General features: G+C 44.0%; 1 protein-coding gene across 2 annotated transcripts; it reads left to right on the forward strand.

The window, feature by feature from the left end:
* The first annotated feature begins 265 nt into the window (after positions 1-265).
* On the forward strand, positions 266-13,793 carry SLC25A19 (solute carrier family 25 member 19). 2 transcript variants are annotated; one of them, XM_044298225.1, is made up of 7 exons: positions 266-317; positions 2,340-2,481; positions 7,911-8,057; positions 8,167-8,337; positions 9,032-9,215; positions 11,143-11,273; positions 12,876-13,793. In XM_044298225.1, the coding sequence occupies exons 2-7, from the start codon at positions 2,353-2,355 to the stop codon at positions 13,074-13,076; spliced, it is 963 nt and encodes a 320-aa protein (XP_044154160.1). In that variant the 5' UTR covers positions 266-317; positions 2,340-2,352; the 3' UTR covers positions 13,077-13,793. The 2 variants fall into 2 exon arrangements, with proteins under 2 accessions (XP_044154160.1, XP_044154157.1); XM_044298222.1 differs by lacking the exon at positions 266-317 and adding an exon at positions 1,562-2,232.
* The last annotated feature ends 2,605 nt before the right edge of the window (positions 13,794-16,398 follow it).

A 16,398-nucleotide genomic window follows, 5' to 3' on the forward strand; every position in this document is an offset into this window, starting at 1 on the left:
GGAGTACCTTCAGTTTTTTTTTTTGCAGATCCATTGAAATGAATGGTTCCGTTATATCCATACCGGTGACGTGAACTCACACACCTCTCTGCATCAGGAGGTGGCTGCACATTCTGCACAGCCTAGAGCCAGCCCCTCTCACACACGTGACTGGTCACATGACCATGATGTCCTCAAAGCTGCTCGCAGGACAAAGCATCTACCGGGCGCTCATTGGTGGATGAAGGAGGCCTGGCCCAGCAGTCGCCTCCCATTGGTTAGACGGGAGGGCGTGTCCTGCAGGCAGAGGCTGTAGAGGAAGTGTGCAGGAGGGGAAGGTGAGTGTGTAGGAGGCTGCGTATAGGGCGGTGGTGTGCTGGGGGCTGCAGCCCTCTGTAGTGCTGCCTGGCAGCCAGGGGATGTTATTATTTATATGCCAGAAGGTCACCATTACTGTACATTACAAGGGTGTTAGCTAGCACTGAGCATGGTCCTAGATGTAATGCACGCTGCAGCTGCTGCAGAACCTCTTTTTAAAGAGAGACCATTCACTGTCAGTTAGGAAGAAGTGGCGCCGCTTATCTCTGTATATGAGTGAGCATTCCTGTGGTGCATGTATGTGCTGTGTACGGTTCTAGTTGCAGTACCATCCTCTTTTACCAGCGTGCACACGTTGCGGTTTTCTTGTGGTGCTGCTCCGGAGGCTAAGAATACTCGCTAGTACTGCCACTATTTACCAGGCATTGTTACAGCGCCCTGCCACTGTCTCGTTCTGTGTATACAGGCTTTGTGAACAGGCAAGTACTGAGTTCCGGACACGCGCATCGTCATGTTGGTGCTTTTCTTCCAATTGGCCCCTATAAAAAAAAAATTTGCTCTGGCATTTTGTAATTTACAGGAAAAAAAAACACATAGAAACCGCTCGCTATTTCTTTTCCATACTGCATGCTGTTCTTCTGGGGGTTTTTGAGGGGTGTTTTATTTTCAGCAGTTTTTTTTCCTATAGTGAAGAATGAAAAAATGGCAAAAGCTTCAAGAGACCAAAAAAAAAAAATGCTCATGCGTTCCACATTCTATATTTCTTATATACCTCCTCCTAACATCTGGAGCTAATATTTTTAACAAAACCAAAAAATAAACACCAAAACTGCGGGTGTAAAAAAAAAAAAAAGAGAGAGAGATGGGTGCAGGTCCCACCCTAGGGATTCTATCCTATCTCCAGACTGGAACTTTCAGCTAAGAGCGGGTTCACATCGTCATTACAAATTCCTTTATTGCTTTCTGTTATAACGGAATTGTAAGACGGAATTCAAAACCGTCTGGTTTCCGTTATGCAGGACGGAAAAGAAAGTCCCGTCAACAGGACTTTCTTTTCTGTCCTGGATAACAGAAAGCAGACGGATCCGTTCTGCTTGCCCATAGACCTCTATATGACGGATCAAAATGGAAAGCCTCTAAAGGTTTCCGTTTTGAACGGAATTCCTAACCCTGATGTGAACCCACCCCTACTCTTCATTCACTGCTTTGTGACTTCTTAAAATAGACGCGTGCGCAGGCTCAGGTATTTTCGGATGTCCCCTAGCACTGAATGTACAGGAGGCTGCGCATGCGCGGTGTGCACTCCCTTCACTTTCTGTGCCCTCTTCTGGAAATAGGAGCAGATCCCAGAGGTGAGACCCACACCTAATCTGACATTTATGGCATATCCTATTGAGATGGGACATTCCCTTTTCAACGCCTTTCGGACCCCCTTTTTATCTTTATTTTTTTATTGCTTTACATGAACTTCGAACAAAAAAATTAAATCTCTGTTTGTAATAGTTTTTTTGGGAAAAATTTGCACCATTTGGCTTTTGCAGCTTCTATGTTTTCACGCGATCTAGCATGCTGCAGGAAGCCGTCCTGTGATAAATCTGTCTGCGAGTTTGTGGGCGATCTCCAGGCCCTCTCCGCTGAACGGACTTCTAAGATAATTTATGCGCCAATCACAGTTCAGCTTGGATTTGGGCATACATCAGCTCGAGTTTAATGAAGCAGTGCTCAAGCGCGGACCCCACGCTCCCTTAGAGGTGATGGGGCTGATGGTGGCAGCTGAGTACAATGCTTGGCTGGTTCTGTTGGCCCCATAGACACTGAATGGAGTGGACCACAAGATCCCAGGTCTCCCACCAGTCTCTACGTCCTCTTAATAAAAAGGAAATGGTCACTCGGCCAATCACAGTAAAGCGTTGGAATAGGACTTATAGGGGATCCGTGAGTATGGCGCATTTATTTTTTTATTTTATTTTTTGAGCCGTTTGCAAAAAAAACTTTTTACCTTTCTTGCGACATCTCACTTTTTGCATATGCTTCACCTCCAGGTCTCCTTGAAGAATGGTGGGGTATGACCCTGGCTCAGAGGGTCTTCTTTCTACGACTGAAGTGGCTGCCGCAGGTTCTCTTTCTGGACTGTTCACAAGGGCGGCCATAAGCCCCCTGGATGTCATTAAAATTCGCTTCCAGGTATGTTCCTCTTTTCAATTGCACATCGATATCTCCAGATGCGGCAATACGACAATAGATTTCACCTTCCAAAATTAAAGGGGTTGTCCAGGATTAGACAAAGTGGTCTGCTTTCTATCCAGGAGCAGGACCACGCTTGTCCAATGTAGTGCATGAGGATAAGCTGCAGTAGCACCTATAGCCTGTCGTCAAGGGTGGCGCTGTTTCTAGTCCATAAATTTAGAACAGCATGTACTATAAATGCACATACTTATTTTAGGTCTGTAGTGAGTGCTGCGGCCTCTTCAAATAGCTGATCGGTGGGGGTGCTGGAAGTCGGACCCTCACCAATCTAACATTGAAGGCCTATTCTGGGGATAGGTCATCAATATCATAAAACTTAACTACCCCTGTAATAAAAATTAAGCTCCCAAATAAGTACTACTTTAAAAAAGTTAATAGTTCCAGAAGGCTGAGATGAAAAATAAGAATATTTTCTGTGGCCAAGAATGAGTTCATCCTGGGTGGCATGGGGTTAACCTCTTAGAACAAAGTGGCTTACTTGTACGTCCATTGGGCGCCAGGTATGATAGAGGGGGGTAGCATGTCTGACCCCTAAAGAAATTTTACATGTGACCCATATAGTGCATAAAGTGGTTGTCCCAAGAAAAATATTCTACAGTTTTCAAACCAGCACCTGGATCTGAATATTTTTGCAATTGGATGTAATTAAAAATTTAGCATAGCCACTGAGTTATTCCATAAAATGTATCTGTATAGCGCCACCTGCTGTTTGTTCTTTTCCTTATTTCTTTGTCCTGCTCACTGAGATGGCCGCACATGCTCAGTTTCATCCTTTAACTGTCTCCTCAGCTGTGATAGGGAGAGCATGGACACGCCTCCTGAGCTGTGATAGGGACAGCATGGACACGCCTCCTGAGCTGTGATAGGGACAGCATGGACACACCTCCTGAGCTGTGATAGGGACAGCATGGACACGCCTCCTGAGCTGTGATAGGGACAGCATGGACACGCCTCCTGAGCTGTGATAGGGACAGCATGGACACGCCCCCTTAGCTGCAGCAGAAAAGACACTCCTCTGAGCTGTCAGCTTGATATAAATCTAGCAGAGCAATGAATGCGGAGATCTCTGGATCCATGTGAGGTACAGGGCTGGTTCTAGCTTTGTTAGAAAGAGGATGTCATGTCCTATATGATGTGATTATCATTTTTTACATTAGTCATGGGATGCTCCCTTTAATGCTTACCTAATTACCGGTGCTCGATTCCATGGCCGAGGGTCCCATCCCCGCTGCTTCTTGTCTCCAAGCACCAGCTGACCGCTGAGGTCAGTGAATGGCTACAGCAGCGCACGTGACAATGGACAGGATGTCACATTCCCAGTCCACAGGGGACCCTCAACGCTGGAACTGACTGCCAGTAATTAGGTAAGTGGCTTTTTTTTCTGCTAAGGGTACTTTCAAATGAAAAAAGAAGCTTCAGCACCAAGCATGGACGTAGAAGAAATTCCCAATCTTTATTCAGCAATATTCCATATATACAGCAATCAGTGGCATAGGCTCCCGCTTAATCCCAGGCAATCAACGCATTTCGAACACAAAGTGTTCTTAGTCATGATCTAGGTGACTTGCATGGTGGTCACTGAAATAGGGTCCAGTTCCCGCTATTCCGCCCCCAGGAGGAGTCCTGGGGAGGTGGGTTGGACGCCAAGACAATCAAAACCATGCAAGGCACCTGTACAAACATTTCTCCCGTGATAAAACATATAAGTTTACTTTAAGCATACTAAACAATTAATTAAACAATCTAAAATCATGTGGTTTTACCTATCTGAATGCGCCATAGCCCGAGAGTGGTAGAAAAAACAAATATATATCATTGTCCACAAGGCAGGTTTAAAACAAATAACTGAACATACCCATGATCGCAATATAGATACATTCTCCACCTTTGCTTTTGAACGCATCACACTACCACAAAGGGGCGGTAACATCAAACAAAAGATCCTCTTACGGGAAGCATATTGGATTTGGAGATTAAAAACAAGATATCCGCAGGGTCTTAACCTTAAAAAAGAATTAATGTATCTATACTAAAAGTAACATGCAGCTAAGCCATTATCATTTTGTTTTAATCCTGTTTTATACTTTTGTAAGCAGACCTATGTTTTTATACATGGTCATTTGAAATAATTTTTTCTTTTTAAACATGTGGTTTTCCTCCCTCTATCTACTGATTGTGAGGCTCTAGTGTGGTGATAGTATCCTACAATGGCCCCACATTCCATATTGTCCGGTTTCCCTATAGTTATGATCATGGTTATTGAATATAGATATATTCTGTCTAATGGTGTCCCAACTCAGATATGAATGGGGTCGATGTATAAAGAAATATATTCTGTTAGGCTTATATATCAAAAATATTATTGGCCATTACCTCACAATTATGGGTGATCAAGAATAAATATCCATATCATAAATAAATAAATATAAAATAATAAAAAATATTGATAACTTGGAAGAAACACGGGGAACGTGAGAAAGAGAGTAATCCAAATGGGAATGGGAAATAAGATGTCAATAGTAAAATTAAAATCAAAATTAAAAACGAATCAAGTTTTAAATAATAACATTGATTAGATCTAATACAAATAAGGAGATTAGATTTTGTATAACTACTCGGTCTCTTTCATCTTTTCCCCTATAAAATCTTAGATCTTAGTGACAGTGTATTCTCTTTAGGAATACTAAGAGGATCGCTCGAAAAGGACTCTCTCATGCAGCAAGAAATAAGAAAAGCACTACGAGGCAGCGCTACCAATTAACCTCATGTCGGTTATAACCCTTTGATTGCTGAATAAGCGCAGACTAGGACATGAATTCACACCAGGCGACTGCCAGGTGCATATGGGAACACAACTCGTCTAGAACCATGGCTACCCGGATATGGTTCAATTGAACTGATACAAACAGCCATATAACGGAATATGCGCATATATATATTGTCAATCTTATAGGGTTTCACCTGATTGTATCAGTGGATTTTCTGACATATTTTTTCATTTCTTGATTCTATATTTCTTTGTATTCCGTCCCATTTTTTCCATCTTTTACATTTATATCTTTGCTTCCTTACATCTTATATTCACTAGGGATATCCATCTATATATTTGTATATGTTCAGTTATTTGTTTTAAACCTGCCTTGTGGACAATGATATATATTTGTTTTTTCTACCACTCTCGGGCTATGGCGCATTCAGATAGGTAAAACCACATGATTTTAGATTGTTTAATTAATTGTTTAGTATGCTTAAAGTAAACTTATATGTTTTATCACGGGAGAAATGTTTGTACAGGTGCCTTGCATGGTTTTGATTGTCTTGGCGTCCAACCCACCTCCCCAGGACTCCTCCTGGGGGCGGAATAGCGGGAACTGGACCCTATTTCAGTGACCACCATGCAAGTCACCTAGATCATGACTAAGAACACTTTGTGTTCGAAACGCGTTGATTGCCTGGGATTAAGCGGGAGCCTGTGCCACTGATTGCTGTATATATGGAATATTGCTGAATAAAGATTGGGAATTTCTTCTACGTCCATGCTTGGTGCTGAAGCTTCTTTTTTCATTTGAATCCATTACACGGACTGACTTGGGTCCGCCTCGTGCACAGCTACATTGGACATTTGAGGTGAGCTGGCTTTTCTTCCTTTGCCTATAAGGGTACTTTCACACTAGCGTTGTTAGAATCCGGCAGGCAGTTCCATTGCTGGAACTAGCTGCCGGATCCGGAAATCCGTATGCAAACGGACATTTTTTATATTTTTTTATATTTTTTTACGGATCTGGATCCGTTATACTTATTCATTGAAATACCGGACCCGTCTTTCCGGTATCATCTGGAATAACTGATCCGGTATTACATTTTTTTCAAAGCTAGGAAGAAGTGCGCATGCGTAGATCGGAAAACTGTATCCGGCAACACTTGGTACTGGATCCGGGATTAATACATTTCAATGGAAATGAATGCCGGATCCGGCAAGTGCGGTAGTGTTCTGTAATTTTGGCCAGAAAAAATACCGCAGCAAGCTGCAGTATTTTGTCCGGTCAAATGCAGTACAAGGGATGGAATGGAAGACATCCTGATGCATACTGAACGTATTGCTTTCCATTCAGAATGCATTGGGACAAAACGGCGTTTTTTTTCCAGTATTGAGACCCTTTACCGGATTTCAAAACCGGAAAAGAATAACGCTAGTGTGAATTTACTTAGCATAAAGAACCCCCTTTAAAAATTCAAACCCTCCCTCCTTCCCACCTTTACATATAAAAGGAACATAATTGGTATTGCAGTGTCCATAAAAGTCCAAACGATTAAAATCTAAAAGTAGTGGTCGAATCGATGAATTTTGGTCACCTCGCCCCCCCCAAAAAAATGTCATCAAAAAGTCATAGGGCCCCAATAAAAACTACAGCTCGCCCGCACAGAAAACAAGCCCTTATACAGCTCTGTAGATGAAGATGTTTGAGTGGAGGAAAAAAATAATAATAATAATTGCCCTGGTTCTTAGCTTTTAAAGGTGTTTCCGGGATTATAAAAAACCCAAAACCTTACTGCCCTCTTATAAAAACACTGTCACACCTGTCTATGGTTTCTAACTGGTTTTGCATCTCGACTGCAGTAACGTAAATGAGGCTTAGCTGTCATACCAGACAGAACCTGCGGACAGGAGTGGCGCTGTGTTTGAAAGAAAAGCTGCCATGTTTTTCTAAAGCTGCTCATCCCCTTTAATATGGGGTTGATATTTAAAACAAATGTTCTTTTTAGGGCTCCATTTGTCCAGTACATGTTTTATAAGCATGACCGCTAGAGATGAGCGAAGTTCATATTTTGAAATTCGTTCACGCTTCGTTCGGCGGTAAAAGCAGAATTGCGTTATGGATTCCGTTACCACGGACCATAACGCAATTCTATGACGGAATGCATAATTCCGTCATAATAGAAGTCTATGGGCTGCGTCCTCTCCTGATCCCCGCGTCCTCTCCTGATCCCCCGCGTCCTCTCCTGATCCCCCGCGTCCTCTCCTGATCCCCCGAGTCCTCTCCTGCATAATGGAAACGGGGACTGATCTGTTTTGCAGCCCATAGACTTCTATTATGACAGAATGCCTCTGAAGGCATTCCGTTATGCTTTCCGTCATAGAATTGCGTTATGGTTTATGGTCCGTGGTAACGGAATCCATAACGCAATTCTGCTTTAACCGCCAAACGAAGCGTGAACGAATTTCATAACATGAAATTCGCTCATCTCTAAAGACAGCCAAAAAAATAATAATATGGCGAACTGAACTGTAACTTCGGATTCACTAATGAATGGGCGACTTTGTTGACCCCCTGAATGTGCTTGTTTCCTCCTCATCTTTATTTCAGCTTCAAATTGAAGATCTGAGAGGCCGGGGCAAGTACAGGGGCATTCTCCATGCTGTCAGGGTGATTCTAAAGGAGGAAGGCTTACCCGGATTCTGGAAGGGGCATGTTCCGGCTCAGCTCTTGTCTGTGTGTTACGGGGCTGTACAGGCAAGTGTTGTGGTCATGGGCCCCCCCCCCCCCCTATAAATCGCATCGGGCAATGCCCTCCTGGTCATGTAGAATAATATCAGATATCTCTTGTCTTTTCTCCCCGCAGTTTGCAACCTTTGAGGTGTTAACTAAAACAATTCACACTTCCTCCTCTCTTGATGCCCGTGCTCCAGTAGTGCACTTTTTTTGTGGCGGGCTGGCCGCCTGCTCAGCGACCCTGACCGTCCAGCCTTTAGACACCCTGAGGACACGTTTTGCAGCCCAAGGAGAGCCCAAGGTATGAATCTCATTAGTAGAATCACTTTACCCTTTTAAATATTTTTTTTTGGGGGAGTATTTATAAAAATAAAAAAAATGCATTCTGGAAACCGTCAACAAGCAGGTTAGGCTTTATTGTTGTGCTAAGTATTGCACGAGTCTCTAGTACATGGTACACTGTTCTGGCTTAGCTGGCTCATTCCTATAATTACCCGCTGCAGTCCAGCTCCTCGACACGTGGCTGCCAGAGCAGTCTGATGGCTTACCAACATCCAAATTGGGCTCCACCGAAACGCTCTGTTGTGGTTTTTTTTGTGTTAATTTTGACTATAGAATGGCTGCTGCAGTCCATGGCAGCCACTGCAGCTTTCTGGCAGTTTTATGGCATCATAGGCATTGCCCATAATGACATCATCACATACATTCTTGCCATATAGGGCACGTTACTGACGACCTCCAGATAATGTCGGCTCCGATGACCTCACCCTGTGCAGTCTTATGGAGGGCACACCACGTGGCTGTCTGGCTTCTGTGGGTGCTGTTGCTCAATTTATAGGAACCCAGAACCCTTTGTGACATCACTGCGCAACAGGTCACTCATACCACCTATTATGACATCATCATCCCTGTGATGTCATCATGCTTGTGTGTTATAGCCATATTATAATTGCAGGCGAGAATATGGTTGAAGCGGAGTTCTGTCTGCTCCACAGGTGTATAGGACCTTGCGCTCTGCCGTCGTCACTATGTACAGGACAGAAGGAGTGTTCACCTTCTACCGTGGCCTCTTCCCCACCTTGCTGGCTGTTTTCCCGTATGCCGGTCTTCAGTTCTCCTCCTACAATTTATTACAGAGAATCTGGAATTGGCTGCTACTTAGCAACCGGGATAAAAGAGGTAAATAAAAGTGAAACGTGATTTTAATTACGTGTAATACGTGTAATATCCAGATTACTGGTCGGATAGATGATTAACTATTGGGAATCTGCAGATTTAAAGTGAAGCTCCACCTGAAGACCTTCCTTATTAATCTTGAGAAGATCTGTATATGTATAAATCCTCTTAGCGTCGGCCATGAACTGGATAAAAAAAATCCTTAGGCAGAGGGCGTCAGTAGTTTGTAGAAGAAGGGATGAGCTACAAGCCATGTTTAAAGGGGTTCTCTGACTCTCTTTAACTGATGACCTATCCTCCTGTGAGCGCCATGCCATCTCTCAGCTTTCCATGCATAGTATAGCGCCTTGCTTGTGGCTGAGCTGCCCCTAGGCCACGTGACCGATGAATGTGATGTCACCGGCCTTGACTAAGCTACTAGAAGGCCGCAGTGCTGACAGGAGCTCCAGTGCCTTCTCAAACAGCTTATCGGCGGGGTTCCCGGGTATCGGACCCCCACCGATCAGATACTGATGACCTATCCAGTGTCAAAAAAATAAATAAAAATTTCATCATAGAGCTGTAATGAGGCCACATTTATGCAAATCCTGGCCCCATCATATCGCTATGAGGCTGTACTACGGACGCTAAAATGTGGCCCCATTTACAGACATCAGAGTAAGGCCTTAAAGGGGTTTTCCAACTCGCCTTCCAAATCCCCCAATCCAGCACTGGTGACTTCCTGTATATCGCACATAACGGCTGCAGCAGAGTTTTGCTATACAGCAGTGACTGGCTGCAGCGGTATACGAGATGTCATGGCTGTGGCCAAAAAAACACATCACTGCTGTATGCCTGGGGAGAGGACCAAGCAGCAGGTATGGTGGCCAGAGCTGCAGGGAGAAAGTCACCCTCCGTCCTGCCCCGGCAGCTGACCTCAAGTTGATTCTGCCTTTTATTTTTTAAATCCCTGTTGGCTGCGTTCTGGGAGGGGGCGTGGCCTAACCGGTCGAGAGTGGTTTAGTAGAGCCGGGGGCGCGGTTATAAAATCCATCTTTTGAGGGTGGCCTGAGTGGCCACCCTAGCAGCATCACTGGATCGGAGAGGACTTAAGATGGTGGGTTTGTTTCTCTTGTAGCATTTTAACACCCTCGATGTAGCCCATACAAAATTGATCCGAGAAAACCCCACCGATCAGTTGTTTGAAGAGGCAGGAGTGGCCATTGAGTGCGGCAGCCTCTTCCCTGGGCTGCAATACCAATCACAGCCACTATGGCACTGTGCCTGGTATGCTGTAATGAGGCTGCAGCACCCTTTCCAACAGCCGATTAGTGGGGGTGCCCGTTGTTAGACCCCCGCCGATCAGATATTATTGACCTATTCTATATTGAACGCCTGGAAAATCCCTTTAAGGCTAGCCATACACATTCCATAGCTGTCAGGTGAGCAATTGTTCGACTGACAGCTAACTCTCCCATACACATTAGGTTTGGCCAAGCACGGTGGCTCAGGGGTTAGCACTGGTGCCTTGCAGCGCTGGGGTCCTGGGCTCTAATCTGACCAGGGACAACATCTGCATGGAGTTTGTATGTTCTCCCCATGTTTGTGTGGGTTTCCTGTATTGTGATCCGGCAGACGATCCGTTTTGAATTTGCACATCAGGACGCATCCGTTCCGTTAGGATGCGGTTGTGTGAAATCAAAACGGATTCGTCAGTAAATACATTGAAAGTGCTGGATGTGTTTTTTTTTTTTTTTGGTATTGAGATCCTCTGCCGGATCCCAAAACCGGAAAACAACAACGCAAGTGTGAAAGTAGCCTTAAGCAAAATAAAAAATTGCGTTCCTCAATAGAATTGTATTCATGGTAATCTATTGCGGGGCATTTTAAGCTAAGAACAAAATTTATCTCATTATAAAATTATTTCATTATTTTTTTTTTCCCCTTGAAGACAACCTGAAGAGCCTCCTGTGCGGCAGCGGAGCCGGAGTTATCAGTAAAACCGTTACATATCCACTTGATCTCTTTAAGAAAAGACTTCAGGTCGGAGGTTTTGAGCAGGCGAGAGCGGCCTTTGGGGAGGTAAGTAATGACTAATGTCCGCAGGTTGTGGTGGTCAGTATTATACAAGGCCAGGCTCCCGGGTACACGGGGCTTCTTGTGGAACTGATTGTAATTTTATAAAAATCCCAAGGACAGAATGCAGCTATGAATTAGATCAGGGGTGCCCAACCTGCGGCCCTCCAGCTGTTGCAAAACTAGAACTCCCAGCATGCCCAGGCAGCCTACAGCAGGGCATGCTGCATCCTGTAGTTGGTCTGAACTGTTATAGGGCCAGTTCACACAGAGTTTTTTTTTTTTTTTTTTTTTTTTTTTTTTGTGCTGATTTTGGCACGTTTCCGCCTCAAAACAGCCTCCTATTCATTTCAATGGGAAGCAGGACTTGCTTCATTTTTTTTTTTTTTTTCAAACTGCATGTGTGATTTCAGCCTTAAAGGGTAACTATCTTTTCAGTTTTGTTCCATAAAGTTTGTAATATACTTTATTACAGAAAAATGCCATTTTCTTCATTATCATACTTTTTCTCCTCCTCTATGTATCACTTACTCTAAGTTGCAACCAAAAAGAGACCAAACCAATAACCCCACACAAAAAGGAGGAAGACACACATATAAAATATATGTAGCTTTATTAATACATGAGATAATTATACAGTAACATAAGGCACCTGGTCATGGAAGGAAAGGACTGCCCGTGTATCGGAGCAACGGTTCCCCACCGTACTGACAGGGGAACAAACCAGACCATCCAAAGTGTTATACCACACAATGGTAGATCATATAACATTAACCAGAGTAACATATAGCAAAAATGCATGTTCTAAGTTGATATCATATAAGCTGCCACCCGTGCTGTGTCTGACAGCCTTCTTTTTATCATTTGCAGGCTGGCCCCTCTAATTTTTTGGGCTAAGTCATAAGTATAAAGTGTAAATAGGGCAAGGACACGGCAGCGGTAGCATATCAACAATATAGCAACCACATGAAAATACTATAGATAAAAATAGGAATGCACTAATTACCCATAACTTGTGGAAGCACCGGATGTCTGGACAGGACTATACCTCAACGCGCGTTTCGCCAGGAAAGGGCTTCGTCACTTACTCTAAGTTCACTGCGAAAAAGCCGACTTGAGAAAGGCAGAGAGGTTGGTGGATTATCCTCTCACTGAGAGATCAGGTTACAGCTGCTATTAGTCTGTGGAGAGGGGAAGGGGAGAATGGAGCAATTACAAAGAGATACACTGCACACAGACAGCCTCTGCTGCTGGCTCTAGTAAATTTTCTATCGCGCCCCAGTGCTGGATTCACAGCTACACTGCTAAGCACCGCTGTATAATGTCCTCCATGCTGCTGCTATTTCTGAGGGTGTGCTACAGAAACACAAGGAGCAGGATCTCCCGTTCTCTGCGTGTGCAGTGTACGGGAGACATCATAGCAGCTAGTCTCCACTAGCTACAGGTATGTTTCAAGATACTATGCGTAACACAATATCACCCCCCCCCCCCCCCAATTAACTATTTAATCACTTTGCATTATTGTTCTCGTCGCAATTCACATCCAGAGAGGCGTTTTAGATATACTGATCTCATTGTACCTTTTCTGTTTTGCGCCTGTTCCTACAGGTCAGGACCTACCAAGGGCTTGTGGACTGTGCTTGCCGTATCCAGAAAGAAGAAGGTCTTAGAGGCTTTTATAAGGGACTGTCTCCAAGTTTGTTGAAAGCTGCTGTGTCAACCGGACTCACCTTCTTCAGCTACGAGATGTTCTGCAGTATGTTCAGGAGCATGAAAAAGACAAAACATAATCTGAAAAGGCAAATGTAGGGGATGGCCCCCACCACACACTCACTCCGCCATGTACCTCATGTGCTGTACAAGTTCATGTTTTTTTTTTTTATATATATATTTTTATTTTATTTTATCCATGGACAAGCAGATGCACCTCATTCAGGTAACTCCATTGAGAGGAAAGGTTTGCACAAAGCAGGTCTTTTACTAAAAGGAGGAAAGAAAACCATTGTGTTATGTATGTACATTATGACATTATTATTAGGTATACTATAGTATATAACATAGGATTTATATTTATGTGTGGTCTTCAGTACTATTTCAGGTATTTATTACAGTGGGTGCCAATTCTCTGCCCTAACAATAAGGCTAGGGCAACATCGTGCGACATGAATTGCCTCGACATCACATCTAATGATTGTCAGTGTAGTCCCGTTAGGGCACTCCCGAAAATCCAAACCTAAGGAACGTTTGGATGGCAGCAGTGGCTCGATAGTTAAAGTGGTTTTCCACAAATAGGATATTGATGTCCTGTCCTAAGGATAGGTCATCAATATCAGATTAGTGGGGGGCTGACACCTGGTACCACCACTGATCAGCTGCCGGCGCTGGAAGCAAAGTTATGTCCACCGTGTAGTGGCCGTGCCTGCGTTTTTATGCGCGTTTTTTGTAATAGTAAACACGCGTTTGACGCGCGTTTGTGTGATTGACTGCAGTGTCCTATGGCCACAAACGCGCGTCAAAACGCCCCAAAGAAGCTCAAGAACTTGATTATGCGTCGGGCGTTTTACAGCGCGATCGTACGCGCTGTAAAACGCCCAGGTGAGAACCATTCCCATAGGGAAGCATTGGTTTTCATGTGTTGAGCGTTTTACACCGCGTTTGGACGCGCTGTAAAACGCTCAGGTGTGAACTTAGGGTAAACCGGGCCTTCTGCTTCCGGCTCCATCCACAGTATAGTTTCCAACCCCAGCAGCTGATCAGTGGTGGTGCCTGGGGTCGGACCCACACCGATCTGACATTGATGACCTATTTATAGGATAGGCCATCAATACGTAGGTCCTGGAAAAGCCCTTTAAAATCAATGAGTAGTGCTGCAAAGAGTCACAGTGTGGCCCAGGCCTCTGTTCCCGATTATAGGTGCGGGACCCACACCTAAAAGACAACCATTGCCTATTTCTGGAGTACAGAATAGGATCGGACAGGAGTTCAAAGGTGGATGTGAAGTTGCAGGTAAAATCAAACTTAGGCCTCATGCACATGGCCGTCGTTTTGGTCCGCATCCGATCCGCAGTTTTTGCAGATTGGATGCAAACCCTTTTATTTTTACAGGTCCGCAAAAGATGTGGATAGCACAACATGTGCTGTCCATATCCGTATATCCATTCTGTGCCCCCACAAAAAAAACAAAAAAAAAACAGAACATGTCCTATTCTTGTCCCTGTTGCGGACAAGAATAGAGATTTCTAACAGATTACAAAATGTGAAATGCACATAGCTGGTATCCGTGTTTTGCAGGTCCGTGAGTTGTGGACCACAAAAACGGATGCGGTAGTGAGCAGGAGGAAAACTGTGCAGACTGTCCCATTCATTGGACAGAGGACTGCAGAAATCCATGTGCAATCTGCCAAGTGTGAATTCACCCTAAGTGCTCATGCATGCAGCAGAGACTGTAGCTGAAACCTACTGTGCATTCCTTTCAGGCCATTATGTAAAACTGCTGCACGCTACATGGCCACCTGCCTGTCATGTTATGGACGGTATTATCTGGACCTTCCTCATATACTACAACTAGCACATGGGTATACCCTAGGTATTAGTATATAGACCATGTTGGGGTATATTCACATGCGCCACATTTGTGTGACAGGCCTTTATTTGAATGTGGCTTGCTGCCAAAGTAATCCCATTCAGATGAATAGAACTGACGCCCACATACACCTCGGTGTGGTCTTTGACACGTGGACTGTATATATCCAGAATTTAAGTTATTGGCCTAGGAGCTGTGCCTAATCTGTTCCCCATTTGAAAAATAAAAACACTCAGCAGTCCTGACCAGGAATGGGTCATCGGCATGGGACTGCAGACAGTCGGAGGAGCGCTGGGGTTGTCAGCTGTATACAGCCAGTCCTCGAACACAACCTTGCATACAGTACTGTATATCCCTGGATAATATATTGCTTTTACATATATAGGTCAATTTGCACTGACAAGTTATTTTTCTAAAGGAAAATTATTTATCTTTGTAGCTTTTCGCTGTTTTTATTTATCGCCATTAAACGGAAGGATTTTACCTAATGAGGTTTCTCTGTGTGTGTGTCTGTGTGCCTTAGGTCGCCTGTACACGTTGCGACAAGCAGTGGTAAAAGCATGTGGATTACTGCCTGTAAGTGCAACTTGAAACCAAGGCAGTTTCTGTCCCAGTACGCAATAGGTACGGACACCCTGACAAGTATCCCAGCAGCAGATCGGCGGATGATGTCGGGATCGGACCCCCACCGATCAGACATAGATTGTCTATCCTCAAGAAAGGTCATCTATTTTCTACTCCTGGCAAACCCCTTTAACGTAGCATTTACCTTTTAATATCTAAATGGTCTTGACCAGTGTCGGTCTGCGGTTCCTTGGGCCCACCAGAGGAAATTATTCTCGGGGGCCCGACCTCTAGATCATCAATAGGTTTTGAATCGAAGAAATAGACCCTAGTTGAATGTGATAAAATAACAGGGATGCCCCGCAGTGTACTAAACTGGAGCACGGCCCACTAACTACCACTTAGTGATTAAAACATACAATGCTAAAAAGAAAAATGGCTAGCTCACAGTTAATTTGCATATACTTTACTGATTCAATACATATACAATAAATAGTCTTAATAACACTGAAATACAAAAAGGAATATAAATATCATGGTCCCTTTAAATTTTAAAATGCGGAGCTCTCCCATAAAAGTTCATACATATTGAAAGTACGGCTTGGTTATCCCTATAATGGGTTGTATTGGTGTACACACTGCACGGTTAATTATGCCTTATTCCAAGTGAAATGTTCATATAGAGTCTGAGTGATATTCTATATACTAGCGCTCCTGTGCTTAACCTGGAACTTGTAGTACTACAGGAGATGCACTCCAATGCAGGCTGGTTTGAAAAATCAACTGTTCGTTAGTCTACTGTTCGTGGTGGATTTAATAGATTTGTACTTATCCTTGTGGTGATTGGGGAGGTCATTATTCACAAATCCTGCTGTGTTGTGATCCTCCCTTCACCTCACAGTCAGCCGTCCGCTCTGCTGTATGCCGCGCATATGTTGTAAGAGTAGCGGGACCTCAGTGCCAACTATTCTTGTATCAGACATC

This window comes from Bufo gargarizans, chromosome 6 (assembly GCF_014858855.1).
Source record: "Bufo gargarizans isolate SCDJY-AF-19 chromosome 6, ASM1485885v1, whole genome shotgun sequence".
Taxonomy (NCBI): Eukaryota; Metazoa; Chordata; class Amphibia; order Anura; family Bufonidae; genus Bufo; species Bufo gargarizans.

Excerpts from the sequence above, each read along its gene's own strand:
- SLC25A19 (XM_044298225.1), top strand. The coding sequence starts at position 2,353 with ATGGTGGGGTATGACCCTGGCTCAGAGGGTCTTCTTTCTACGACTGAA. Across the intron at positions 8,338-9,031 it reads CAGCCCAAGGAGAGCCCAAG|GTGTATAGGACCTTGCGCTC; the intron begins GTATGAATCTCA and ends TCTGCTCCACAG. Across the intron at positions 11,274-12,875 it reads CGAGAGCGGCCTTTGGGGAG|GTCAGGACCTACCAAGGGCT; the intron begins GTAAGTAATGAC and ends CTGTTCCTACAG.